The following is a 14,890-nucleotide window of genomic DNA, read 5'->3' on the forward strand; positions in this document are numbered from 1 at the left end:
CTAGGATTGAGGTAAGACTGATGGGCCTATAGTTGCCTGGGTCCTCCTTCCTCCCTTTTTTAAAGAGGGGGGCCACATTGGCTATCTTCCAATCATCTGGCACCTGGCCTGAGCACCACGAGCACTCATAAAGCCATGCCAAGGGCCCTGCAATAACCCCTGCTAGCTCCCTCAACACCCTGGGGTGGAGAGCATCTGGACCTGCTGATTTTGAACGCGTCCAGAAGAGATTCAACAAGGACAAGTGCAAAGTACCACGCTTGGGATGGAATAACTGCATGCACAAATACAGAATGATTGGCTAGGCTACTGCAGAGAAGAACCTGGAGTTTCCAGTGAATCATAAGCTGTATATGAGCCAACAGTATGCTTTTGTTGCAGAAAAAATAAAAAAATTCAGTAGCATCCTGGGTTGTATTAACAGGAGTCTAACTTGCAAATCAAGGGAAATGATTCTTCAGCTATTTCAGCACTGGTGAAGCCTCATGAGTAATCATCAACAGTGCTATACAGTATGGATCCAGTTTTGGGCCCCACACTTCAAGAAGGATGTGGATGGATTGGAAAGAGTCCAGTGGAGAGTGGCAAAAATGATTAGAGGACTGGGAAACAAAACTTATGAGGAAAGGGTGAAGGAATTAGAGTTATTTAGTCTGGAGAAGAGAAGACTTGAGGAGGAGACTAGATAAGTCTTCCAATACTTGGAAGGTGATTATGGAGAGAATGGAGATGTAATATCAGTCTTGACTGATTTGGGTCAAACTGGTTTATGAAACTTCTGTCCCAGACCCCTTCCTGGTTCAAGTTCAAACAGACCCCCAGCATGATTTCCATCCCTGGGCTGGACTGTGCTGTCAGCTCCAGCAGGGAAGGGTTGGAAGTGGGTGGTGGTGGTGGTGTTGTGATTTTGAACTGCAAATCCCAGAGACCTTGGGCAGCAGGAAGAAGAAGCGGGGACACAGCCCGTTCTGGCTATGTGCCAGAGAGCTGTGCTCTAGCGCCTCCAGCTTCTGGCCTGAGCCACTGCAGGCACGTGGCTGTATTTCGTGAATCAAAAGTGAATGAGTGTCCAGTTGTTTCTCAGTTTAATTTATGCATCTTAGATTAACCTGCAAAGACTGAATTGATTCAGTGTTGGGCTTTTTAACTGTTTGTACTTTGCCCTGCAAATGGAAGCTCTGTCAGCTGATGGGGCTCCCAGATACAGGAGAGACCCTGCTACATGTGCAGAATAAAGCTTGATAGCAAACAGCTGTAAAGCTAGTACACATTCTTGAGGTCTTTCTTTATAGCTGGTTGGAGCTTTTTATCATATGATAGCTACTTTGCATGTGTAATTGGTCTCAAGATAATTATGCAATTAATTAACCAGTTAATACATGTAACACGTGGAAGGGGCCTGAGGATGGTCAAGTATTGAACTAGGCTGCCTAGGGAACTTGAAAATTTCCAGGGCTGTAAATTCCACAAGTGCTGGTTGGAGAGACAGTCTAGTCTGGTATGATCCTGTCCTGAGCAGCAGGTTGGACTAAAAGACCTTGTAAAGTGCCTTCCAGCCCTATTTTCCTAAGATCCTGTGATTTTGATTTTTTTTTTTAATTTCACTCTACAAATATTTTCTTGCATTGTTTCATAATAATCTGAAGGTATTTTAAAGATCCTTTTAGCAGCATTTAATTGTCAAAGGTTTTTTATGTGATTTAGACATTTGTTTTGACCTCAGTAGGCAAATAAGCTTTTCATTAACATTAATACAAGTTGCAGGAACCAACCAAATTCCTTAGTACTTAGTATGTGACAATATTGCAGACAGGGGTAGCAGTATAAGGAGAATATTGAATAATATATTGCTTACATCACTGGTCAATCAAATGGAGTGAATAGTATGGCCCCAAAGAGAATTTTTACGTGGGATGAGAGAATGCCAATTCAACTATATTAAAAATGTTTGGACTTTAAAAATAAGCTCTTAAATTGTTACACTTTCATTGAAAGTTTGATGTTTGACCTTTGAGATCTTAAGAAATTGAACAATAGGAAAATAATTTATTTTGAGGAGTGAAAGAACATTATACAATGCCTAGAGGTGGCAGTTTTGAGCTGTGTACTACTCATTGTATAACACTTTCTCTTTGGTTGAGAACAAAAATATCCACAGGAGAAGAAATTAGATTAAGTTTTTAACTTGAACTCCTGAGATTTTAAAGCCTAACTCAAGTCCAAAGTGAGAGTATGGAGCTCCTGTATCCTGATTGTGGCACAAAGTAAATTGAAACTATATAATTGACTCTGTAGAGAATGAAATAACTTACTGTGCCCATTTCCCTTAGAAAGCTTCTTTAGTTAAAGTTGAAGTACTGTACTTTTTTATTCTGGAGGAAAAAGATCAGAAGACTCCCATTGATGTATAGTTACATCAAGTGCCTTAGACTTTTTTATGCGTTTATAGAAAAGAAGAGAAAGCATAAAACCATTCTTGCTTTTAGTCCAAGCTAAAGTGTTACATGATATTATCTTCAATATCTCCTCAAACTGGCTATTGGAAAGGTGTTCACCTCTCTGGTTGGCATTGGTTCTCCCAGATCTTGAATACTGCATATAATTCCTGGCACTTCAATACTAGAAGGATATCAACAAATTTGGGGGAAATCCTTAGTAGAAAAAACATCCAGCCTCCTAACTCCTAATAATTTGGTTTTTCATGTTTGTTTGTTTTGTTTTGCTTTTTTATATTTATGGACTAAATATGAACAGGTTTGATAAATGGTGACTGAGGAGGTATTGTAGGATAAGGCTAGACAGTACAGAATCCTTTTGCATATAACTGGAATAAAGTATATACGATTGATAATATAAATTCAGTTTCCAGTGATCTGGTAGTTATATCACAAAATTAGCTGGGAAGACTGTTGGTAATTTCAAGTGAGCTAAAGGATGAATGGGAATTTAAGTTGAAGTCCTTAGAGAATGATCCAGCAGAATAAGGCTGACGCCAAATTCACAGGTTGATGTAAAAATGATTATAGTAATGTTGCCTTTATTGCTCTTTATGTGGATAAAGAACTTTAATATCTAAACCAGTCAATCAGATGCATAGTCTTAAATTTAGGATCTACCTTCCCACAGATTTTACGAATGTACCACCTAATTTTAATGCTTTTTAAAGGAAGGTAGTTGAGTGGATTCCTTTATTCTAATGAGGTGGCAGTGATGTTGAACCTACCTACCTACCATCTTCAAATACTGTTTTATCAGCCTCACCTATTCCTGACAGTAAAAACTTAGTTGCTGTATTTGCTTGTATGTGAATTGGGCAAAAATACTTTACCAGCTGGTTTTACTGTGGTCCTTTTTTGTGTACCTATGTAGCATATTATAATTTACCCAAGAGCTTCTCAAAGGTCTTTTCGTGCTATTGTCTTAACTTTTGCTATTAAGACGTAACTACAGGTGATATGGTTTAATACTGTATGTCTTTCAGTTGCTTTCTGTATATCCACAGCTGGCTTTCTTATTTTCAACTCACAAGATCTCAAAGTGATCGAGAATGACATAAAAGGGGTTGAACCCAGAGAGTGTTAGTGGATGGGTCTGTATCATCTTGGCGGGAGGTGGCCAGTGGTGTCCCGCAGGGTTTGGCTTTTGGTCCTGTGCTGTTTAACATCTTTATCAACAATTTAGATGAAGATGTGGAAAGTACACTGGCCAAGTTTGCAGACGATACCAAATTATGGGGAAAAGTGGTCACGCTAGAAGATAGGATGTGGATTCAAGTGGACCTGGAGAAGCTGGAAAGGTTGGAAGTAATACAGCCTCTGCTGTTTCTACAAGTCACTTCCTTCAACCTTACCTGTCCTGTTGTGGAGAAGTTTTATTTAGATTGTGCTTGTATCAACTCCAGACCTTGCAAGACACTGAATGATTAGGTTATCTCTAAAGGTGGAAGAAAAAACAAGAGAATGAAACATATATATTAGCGTTACCCATTCATTAGATACATTGCCCCACTTTTAGCAGCATCATTCAAGATACGTAGATGGTTTATATAAAGACTCTTGTGTATTATGCCTGGGTGTTTTTTTGTTTGATGTATTGAGGTACCTAAAAATACAGTTTCTCTTCAATGCAACTTTTTGAGGTCGAGTCATGCAGTGATGCCTTCCTGGTATGTCCCAGGAAAAGGAATTGAATCTATTTGCGGAAGATGCACACTATATTTTTTTCAAGGAAAAAAATCTAATAATGAAGTTGGTTAAACATTGAAATATTCACCCAAGATAGACTGCAAAATGCAGTTAGACAAAATACTCAATAGAAGAGTGTAGGGAAGAATCTTTCTTTGTTTAGAAGTGAACGTGACAACTTACTGATTTTATTAAATAGCAGTAACAAAATACCCATTTGATATTTTGTAGTTTCAATATTCTTTCAAAGTTATGTATATAAATAAATGCTGCCTGTCTCTAATTTTTGTGATGTTGTAAATTTTTTTTAATCAGGGTTGGTCATGAAAATGTCCTTTCCTACACAGATCCATTCAGTTAAGATTCACCGTGCAGCCTTCCCTCCTTTTTTAGGCTCCTGTATCATGATAGCTTGATAGAGTTCAGTTCCATGGAGCATCATGGTAGAAATATGCACTGGGTCTGTGCCTCAGTTCTTTCTTTTGTGTTGGCCAAATGGTGCAAAAGCAGTGGAAACCATATGCGAGTCCTCAGCATGGGGGGCAGCCACAATAAAAGCTGGTTGAAAAGTTTTTGACAAAACAAAGATTTGTCAGCAAATCCCAGTTAGTTGAGTCCAAAATATTCTTCTCAAAATATCTTAGGCCTGATGATTTTCCACCAAATCCAAGATGGGGTTCTAGGGCTACTCCAAGACTGGGGTCCTGACAGGTCCTAAAAGTGGCCCTTGCCCTATGACAGTCTGGCTGGCAGGTCTGTCCCTAAGCCTGGGACTGGAGAGCCTCATTCAGGTGCTTAATTAAATTAACTTCTTCAGTTCTTTATCAGAATGCTCATTTCACTAGGCAGTTGTAGTGTCCAGGGAGCTTCTTGTTTATATGACATTTAGGGACCAAAAGCAAATTTTGCTCTGGGCCAAAGAAATATTGAAAAACATTTCCAAGAAACTAGAGGTTTTCCTTTTTCAGCCATCTTAGTCTCTGGCATTACTTATTAAGGTGTTTTATGGTATTCCTCCTAGGTCTTGTTGCACATTAAGGCAGCTCCTGGAGCTCTTAACTCCTGGATTGTCCACACATTAACACCTGAAACGAGTTTTAAGCACCTTTTGAGTTATGCCAGTCCAGGGCAGGTTTCTCTCTGATCTGTATTACCCAGCTCATGTTTCACTGATATGTGGCTACTCCATACAGATGAGCTGCCCAAGTTGCAGTCCTCCAGCTCCCCAGGATGCAGTGTCCTCACCCCCATCCTCCTGTTCTCTGTGGACAAACTGTCTACCCCCCGAACCCTACTGCCTAGGGGTCCACTCTGGCACCAAGCCAACTCTCCCTCCCACCCCCAGGGTGTGACTTTCTCAATCCTAGGAGTGCACCCGCATGCAGACAGTCTGCAGAGCACATGCTAGCTAGTAGGGCTGTGTGAAACTTTGGTCCCTGATTTGATTTGGCAGAGATTCCGCCCAATTCAGTGGCCAAATCTCCAAATCTGAATTGAATCAGGAGACCCTTTAATCTCCCCCAATCTAATCAGAACCCTCCAAAATAATTCGGAGAGATCTGGCGATTCGGACATAGAAACAGCTTTAAATGTTGTTTCTACATACCTCTAGGTAGTAGGAGCTCGTGAATGCGCATGGGGTGTCCCACAGAAGTGCAGGGGGCACCCCAGAGCGCTCAGCATCAGACCTGGAAGTGGAGCAGAAGCACTTCCAGTCCACTTCTGGGTCCACCAGGGAACCCCTCCCCCCTGCACCCTGCTGGCTCAGCAGCTGGTGCCTCCTGGGTCTGTGGGGGGCACCTGGGGTCCCCCTGCAGCTGATTGCCAAGCCAGGGAGGTCCGGGGGGGGGAGGGCTGCGTGCTCCCCAGCAGACTTAGAAGTACTTTCAGTCCACTTCCAGGTTTGCCGCCGAGCACATGGAGGGCCCCCCATACTCCTGTGGGGCACTTCATGCACCCCAGCATTGCAGTGTTCACAAGCTATACCTGGTACCTCGAGGTGTACAGAAAAAACATTTAAAACTGTATCTATGTCCGAATCGCTGATTTTTCTGAATCGGTGTTGAATCTTCAGATTCTGATTTTGGCTGAAACAAATCGGGGACAGTGATCTGAATCAACGAATCGAATCACTGTCCCTGATTTAGGCCAAATCCTAATTGAATAGGGCCTGTTTTGCACACCCCTACTAGCTATCTAGATCGCAGGGCATGGATGGGCCCAGGAATAGAGTCTGGAGGGGTCAAGGGAACAAGGTGGGGCACCAGATTGGATCCCCATGAGTTAAGGCTTCCTTCCTGGGGCAGGGCAGCATCTCCTCAGAAAGTACCTTCCCTCACCACTCCCACATCCCAGTCACCCAAGGAAGCACAACCAGCCTCCACATGCTCCAATCGCAAATCCAAATGAATTTAAACCTGAGACCTTTAATTTACTTTCTCTATATTACTTTTTAATTTATTTACTTTACCTTTCAGTATCTGACTTTTCTTCATCTCACTGTCTATCCCCCATCCCCATTTCCTTTCTACCTCCTATTTCATTACCCACCCCTATCCCATTAACTCTCTGCCTCCCACCTTCATGTTCCTGCCCCTAACCCATCTCTCATGCATCCTGACCTAGAGCAGGGATAGAAGCCTGTCCTGTCTCACCAGTCCCGTGGTGGCAACTCACAGTTGTAGTTTGTAGTTGAGCCCCTGCTTACCAGCCCTCTAGTGGTAAATCACAGCTGTGCAGGTTAGGAACAATCAAAGATTTCTAGCCTTAAGGTGTGACGGCTGTAAACTCAAGTTAGTGCTAACACTGATCAACATCTGACCAGCTCAAAGTGCAACATGTAGCAAGGCCCTTAACCACCAAACCAATTATCACATCAGAGGAAGAAATTAAGTTGGATTGACATGATTTGTTCAGGCAGTGTCCCTCAGTCTCCAGATATTTATAAATGTACTGTTTGGTAATTTTGTACCAATAACTTTGCAGGTATTAATGTCAGGTGGACCTGTCTCTGGGTCCTCCTTTTTCCCCGTTTTAGAGATGAGCATTATGTTAGTGCTGCATAAGTCCCTAAGTCTTACCTCAGGCTAATTATCATCACATTATTACCAATGACTCTGAGATTTCTTCAGCTAGTTCTTTTAGCCCTCTGGGTTGACGTCACTCTGTTGACTTTAACTTCATTTAAATTCATCAAAAGTTCTCTAAAAAGTTCTTTGCTCTGATCTTGAGCTCTTTACCTCCTTTGCTTGTATGAATGTCACTAACTGCCAGGTTACAATTATGTTGGCTTTTTGTGAAGACTAAAGCAAAATAGATATTGAACAGCTTTGTGTTTTGCATCCCCCATTAACAGCTTTTGTTGATCAGTGAACTCATAGCTTCCATTATCTGCCTTTTCCATCTGACATATTTGCAGAACCCCTTGTAGGGGACTTAACAATTTTTTGGCAGTAGTATCTGATTTTTCACTTTTGCTTTTCTAATTTTGTCTCTCTTCCTTTACATACTTCCTTACTGACCTGCCTTTGCTCTCGTTGCCTGTGTATAGTTCTCCTTTTAGATAGGTCTTTGTGTAAACAGAACTGCTTCTGATTTTTTCCTCTGCAGTGAGAATAGGGTTATACTGAGCTTCCAATCTTATGTCCCTTAGGAACTATCCTGCCTCTTGGATCTTTTGTCTTTAAATTTGTTTTTCTATGGGATACCATTAATTGAACATGTGGTGAGGGGCCCTGGAATCTGGGACCTTGCGGTTAACATGGGCTCCCAGGCATGGGGGCACCGTATGTATTTCCATGGCTGAGAGTCTGCAGCTGACCCAGGTTCCCAGCCATAGGGATGCCCAAGACTTCTCTATAGCTGGGACTCCTCAGCTGATGTGGGTTCCCAGCTGTGGGGGTGTTCCAGGAATCCATGGTGCACCCCTACGGCTCAGTGCCCTGTCAGCTGAGGAGGCTCCCAGCCATGGGAGCTTTCTACTTGCTAGTGCAGGGGGAGCCTGAGATCATGATGGGAATAAGGCATGATGGGATCTGATGTGCAGTCCCATGATCATACCTCCTGCCAGGTGTGATTGTGTGGATCATGCACCAGAATCCATTGAACCTTTACCTGCACATCTAGAGGGGCCTTTATAGTCTACAGGATAATGTTGCTAGGTTTGTGCCCCATGAGTGCCAAGGTGATTGCTGAGAATAATCAATTCTGTCTTTAACTTTATCAACTGCACGTTGTCCTCCGCTGCCACGGCTGGGGGGAAGTCAAGGGTATGTTTCTTAATTATGGAGGGACTTTTATTCCTTGAAGTTAGGGTGCTTTTTATTTTATCCAAGAAAAAAGTACCATTTTTCTCCAATGCTAAGTTACAAAAACTACTTTCTGTAGGTGTGTCATTTAAATTGTTGTAATGAGAGCCCCAGTGTTTGAAAGTGTTGCATAATTTAACTTCTATAAGAAGATGTCATCTAGTAGTTCTCAATCATCACAGTAGGAGACATGTAGATATACTGAAGAATTTTTAATGCAGATGGACTTTAACTATACAGAAAATATTCTTTTACTTTTGTTTCTCCTAGTCCTTTCTCACTGTCACTTCATTGAAGATAGCCAAACAATGAAAAAGACAGAGCTGAAGGCTATCATTCTGCCAGCTTTTAAATGTCTGGCAACAATGCATGTTAATATTGAACTTCAGTATTGATTATAGGCCTTTCTTGCTTTACATAATAACTATTTAAAATAAAAGCTTGTTCAAAAAGTGTATAATTTTACAGTAGAGTTTCTGAGTCTGTATAAAACAAAATCAGCCTGGAAATTTTTTTTTCATGGTCTGCCATTACATTTTGTTTTTCTGTTCTTAAGTTTTTCATATGATTTCAGTGATTTTGATTTTGGTATATGTAGACACTTTTTAGGCCTGTCTCATTTTTACACTACTTGTTATGTTAGGTATTTCATGCCTTGTTCTACTCTCACCCCTGCAGTTGTACCAGGTTTGTTCAGACATTCACTCTCAAAAGTTCATGCAGTCTAAAATTTAGCTAAAATTTTCTTTTCATATTAACAATTGACTTAGCTTCTTTGCCTTTTCGTCATAAGCAGTTCTTACATTGATAGCCTTTTTGTCTGTCATAGATGCATGCAGCTGGTAAAAGAGTGTTCCTTTAGAGGTACAGCACTCTTAGGCTAGAGACAGAAATTACAGGAACTGGTATAAGTGATTGGAAACCAGTTCAAACTGGTAACACAATAGAAGTTCAGTGTATATAAAACACTTTCAAAATGTCTGAAACCAGTTTAAGATAAACATAGATGGATACAGTATCAGACTTAACTGATTTAGGTGTAATCAGTTTATTGAACTTTTGTCCCAGATCCTCTCCCAAGTCAAGTTAATTCACAGTCCCCCAGCATCCCAGGATGCTTTGCATTTCCCTTGCAAATGCCCCCTTACAGGGTGGGTGGGCTAGCCCTAGCCAGCTGAGTAGGGAGGCATGTTCTACCACCCCCTGGCTTCTGGCAAGCATGTGACTGCATTTCCAGAATCAGAAGTGAATGCCTGTTCACTTGCTTATTGGTTCAGTGTATTCAGCTTAGACTAACCCGTGAAGATTGAATCGATTCAGCCTTGGGCTTTTTGAGTGTCTATACTTAGCCTTAAAGATTATAGCAACAGAGTATTACAGTATATACAATAAAGTAAAATGTTCAATAGCAGGAAATTAAACTTCTTATATTCCAGATTGTTGCTCAAGGTACTATATGAAGTGAATAACTGCTTAGATGGCTTTCACAATCTTTTTTTTTTCCTTAGAAAACTTCTATTAAACTTGTGGAAAACTTTGTTTCAGTTGCATCTGACAAGAAAGGCAGGGATGAAGATAAGGGAATAAAACAAGTTGATTCCTGCAGGGTAGATGCTACTCTGTCTTGTTTTCAAGTGTAGTCATTTGCTTTCCACATAGGCTTTTTATTCTGTGGGTTGAATGGCTTTTATTTTACATGCCAGCTGATAATGGTGCATCCCATATTAACCTCTCATTTCAAAGAGGTAAGGCACTTGGAAGTGTGGGAATAGGTTAATGATTCTTCTTTTCATTTTTATTTGAGCATTCCTTAGTTCAACGGTGAATTGCTTTTTTTACACGTTACCTTGAATGTTTTGTCATAAAGACTGTTTATTTCACTATTGGACTAATTTGTTGTAGCGTACATTAGTAGTACCCAAACAGGGGGAAAAAATCCACTTGTTGTTTTCTTTTGAGTTGCACATTATTAGTGTTTTTTTTGTTATTCCTAAATTAGAAATATTGTACAGGACCCAGAGAATGGTTTAAGGCAGCGGTGCCAAACATACAGCCTGCAGACTGGATCTGGGCTGCTGGAGTATCGTAAGGCTACCAAAAAAGTATAGCCCTGGGCTAGATCTGGCCCCTGAAGGAACCCTATGGTTTGGATCAAGCCAGGGGCATAGGGCACGTTTGACACCCCTGGTTTAAGGAAACAAAAACATTAATATGCAATGAAATATTGCAGATTTTGTTATTGCAAACAGTAGATTTTCTCACATAAAACTCGCATGGGTGTGGGCAGAGTATGCTGTGGCAGCAACAGCTTGGCTGGGGCCAGCTGAATTCCCAGCAGATAAGGCTACTGTCCTCTCCCCTGACTTCGGAATGTGGCACCCCTGCCCTGCTCTTGGAACCCATGTGCTTCCCCCCACCCCTGCTCTCAAAACCTGACCCCCGACTTCTTCTGGATCCCTCCTGTTCTTCTACAGTGTTATGCCCCTGTTGGGCTGTCCCAGAAGTCCCCTGATGCTGTAGTGTTTCTTCTGTTTCCTGTACTTCATAGGTCTTGCTATGCTACATTTTTGCTTCCTAGAATATCTGACGCAGCTGATCTTAAGGCTTACCTAATCTCTTCTCTTTATTTTGTAATAGAAAATTAGGGTTGGAAAGGATCTCAGGAGGTCATCTGGTCCAACCCCCTGCTCAAAGCAGGACCATCACCAATTAGATCATCCCAGCCAAGGCTTTGTCTACCTGGGCCTTAAAAACCTCTAAAGATGAAGATTCCACCACCTCTCTGGGTAACCTGTTCCATCACTTTACTACCCTCCTAGTGAGAGAGAGGTTTTTCTTAATATCTAACCTAAATTTCCTTTGCTGCAAATTGAGACAGTTGCTCCTTGTTCTGTCATCTGCCATCACTGAGAACAGTCCAGCTCTGTCCTCTTTGCAACCCCCTCTTTGCATTTGAAGGCTCCTATTAAATCCCCCCTTGGTCTGGTCTTCTCCAGACTAAATAAGCCCAGTTCCCTGAGCTGCTTCCCAGAAGTCATTTTCCCCAGCCACTTCTGTTGCCTGCTGCTGGGACTCCAATTTGTCCACATCTTTTCTACAAGGGGGTGGGGGTGGCATAAAACTGGACACAGTACTCCAGATGTGGCACTCCATTTTGGTCTGTGTTTGACTAGCTCTTGGTTTTCCCTGTCTTCAAACTTAGTTCTTACCCCTCAGACTTTTCCAGTGCCACCACGTTATATTTGACTGCCTTCACATCTCATGCTTCCTGGAGTTGCTTCACGTGGAGGTTGGTGTTACAAATGCCACTATGACATCTGTTCCAGAAACTCTAGCACTGAGTTGTTATACTAGTCCATCTTTATTTAGCAGGACAATGTCAGTCATAATCTTGTCAGTGCTTCTTGAGATCAAACATTGAGAACATTTTAATGGCTGGTTTGGCATTTTATGGCACCTTAAATTGGGTTCACTGATTAATCACATGATAAATTTAATGTGTAAATGAGGCCAGAGAGTGTAGAATTTTAAAAGCTGATTTAAAGCCCCTGATCCATGGAGCATTCAGCACAAAAAAACTGTTCATCATGTTTTAATTTTTTGGGTTACCCATCAGATTTTAAGAGATCTTTGGGAGAAACTTATTGAAATCCACTCTTAACCTTTCTGGATAACGTGAGATACAAATCTAAATAATACTAATAATGAAAGTGCTATAAAAATGTTGCCTAGAATCCTTTTAAGAAGAATGCTTACTCACACAGTCAGTTAATCTTTTATTTGCTCACAAAAGTTCATTGATAATCTCAGTTTTCTTAGAAAAAAATATATAACATTTTTAATAAACAAATTTAAATGTACATGTTAGGAGGATGGATATATAAAGCCCACCCTATTTGAATCTTAGACCAATTGGCAAGGTAATAACACTGTTCTGCCATGTAAGTTTTCCTTGAAAACTTAATAGTTATGATGGAGCGTACTAATAGGTGGTCAGTGGAGGATGAATTTTGAAGGCCTTTTTCCCTTATGCTTACTTCAGTCCCAGATTTAGCTGTTCATTCACTTATTCATTTATTCAACATAACTGACCATAGAGCCTCATTTGTTGAAACTACCACTTTTAAGATTTTTCCTTGCCATCAAAATACAGCGCACTCTGTGAGCACTTGTGTACTCTGGTTTAAAAGGCTGGCGTGAAGGTGTTGCAAGGCATGTGTTAAACTACCCTCCTCCAGACTTCTTCTTACTCACCAGCAATCCAAAACCCTGCTCACCCTCCCAATCCAGCAGCATGTCGATTCACATGCTGTGTGACCATCATGTTTTAGAGTGCTGTTTGATGTCAAGACTGGAATGCCCAGCAGGAAAGCCAAAGGCCTGGAAAAGTTGCAGGATTCTAGTCAGCAGTTTGGTGGCAGGAGTGCCATGTGCCTCTTTTACAAAAAAAATTCTAGGCTATAGGCTGGAGAGAACAGCATCAAGCCATTTATCTCTGCCAACTTGAGCCATGATTTGGAGGACACCCTGTAAGTAGTTTAGAAGAGGCCAAGAGCAAAGGGTGGAGAAGATGGCAAAACCTGATTTCTCGCCCCCCTGCCCCCATGTTAACATGGATGAGATCAACATCGGTACAATGTTTTTTGCTTTTTCCTTCAGCATTAACATTTGGCACACAACATGTTGAAAGCCAATTTAATGCTGCAATAAAATTATTGTGTATTTTGAACATTTTCATGATTGTTATAATGTCAGTTTTCATACAGATGTGAAATGTGATTTTTAGATTTTTTAAAAGTTTACTGAAGGCTTGTATGGGAGGGTGGAATGAAGATAATCTACAAAGAAGAAATTGTGTGACCATCTTTTACATAAATGTGTTTTTTCCATGTAATCTATTGCCACCTAAATTTGTAGTTGTTGTTATTATTATTGTGATTACTATTGTTATTATTTATAATATTCACAAACATTTTAACAGAGCCTTGTAAAATGCCGTGTTTTGTATAAATGGAATGGTGTGTAGTGAAAGCTTGAAATGTTAATTAGCAAATAATGGTTAATCATCCGTAATAAATACTTTCATTAAACATATTTATATTTATGATGTGGCTTTGTGTCTAATATAAAGAAATTCACTTTACTTTCATAAACATGTGTACCGCAGCTGACCTTCATCTCATGTAGATGCACCCACTATGTCCTTGTACAGCACCCAAGAGAAGATGCAGCATTTGCAATGATAGCTCAATAAATATTTAAGGGGAACTCCCCTTACTTGCCTTTGAACAGCATTTTTTTAAATCTGTGTAGCTCTTACAGAATATGGGATTTACCTTCCATATCCTTCAGTGGGATCCTTCCTTGATCCTTTATTGACAGTGGAAGAACAGATAGCTGAACCATCTCATTCCTTATATTGTTGGCTTTGGTAGTCCTGAGGGCACCCAGGCACAGGTATGATCCTAGTGCTATTGAAAAAATCTGTTTTTGTGCACATTAACTAGAGGAGGAGTTTGCATGAAAAGTACAGATTAAAGACTGTGATTCATCAAAGGTTGGTAACCATTTTAGCTCTGCACACATTTAAAAAAAAAAAAAAAAAAAAGAATAATTTAAAATGTTTAATATCTGAATAGAAAGCACTAATGATTGGGAAAAATACTTACAAAAATGAAAGATCATCCTCTCAAATATGCATGTTTGATTTTAGTATCTTGAATGTCTTAAGCTTTTTTCATGTTTTTTGTGTCATTATTCTTTAATTAAAGTCTGAAAGCAAGTCTGATATTTAGCTGCTGTGGATAATTTAGTTAAGTGGAAAGATTTGAGATTTGTTTTCTTACACAGTCATATATGTTGTATCAACAATACAAGGTTGGCTGTTATCTTCAATAACCCTTTACTATTTTTTCTTAATCTTAATAGGAAGACATCTATATGTATGGAGGCAAAATTGAAACAAATAGTGGGAATGTTACTGATGAGTTATGGATTTTCAACATACAGAGTCAAACATGGAGTACCAAAACTCCTGCAGTACTAGTGCATGGCCAGCAATATGCTGTGGAGGGTCATTCAGCGCATATAGTAGAGTTGGACAGCAGAGACGTTGTTATGATCATCATTTTTGGATACTCTGCAATATATGGTTACACTAGCATCATACAAGAGTACTACATTAGTAAGTTACTTTTAAATACTTTCGTTTCCCCCTGCTTTGAAACTTTTGTTTTTCTGATTTCTAATAAGAACAAATCTATTGTTTACAGACAGAGAAACTATTTGGCAAGCAAAAACCCTCTGGTTTAATTCTTGACCTAGAAACCTCCCCCCCCCTCACCCCGTGTCCAGCCCTGTGCACCCCCCTGCCCTGCATACCCCTCCAACCCCTCCCCC

General features: G+C 40.5%; 1 protein-coding gene across 4 annotated transcripts in view; it reads left to right on the top strand.

Annotated features, from left to right (window-relative positions):
- ATRNL1 (attractin like 1) overlaps nucleotides 1-14,890 on the top strand; it is a 1,264,546-nt gene that overhangs the window by 190,724 nt on the left and 1,058,932 nt on the right. For all 4 annotated transcript variants that reach the window (XM_019502887.1, XM_019502885.1, XM_019502884.1 and 1 more), the window contains exon 8: nucleotides 14,420-14,675. In XM_019502887.1, the coding sequence (XP_019358432.1) occupies nucleotides 14,420-14,675 (256 nt within the window). The remainder of the gene's footprint in view (nucleotides 1-14,419; nucleotides 14,676-14,890) is intronic.

Source organism: Gavialis gangeticus, unplaced genomic scaffold (assembly GCF_001723915.1).
Source record: "Gavialis gangeticus isolate Ggan-Ray unplaced genomic scaffold, GavGan_comp1, whole genome shotgun sequence".
Lineage (NCBI taxonomy): Eukaryota > Metazoa > Chordata > Crocodylia > Gavialidae > Gavialis > Gavialis gangeticus.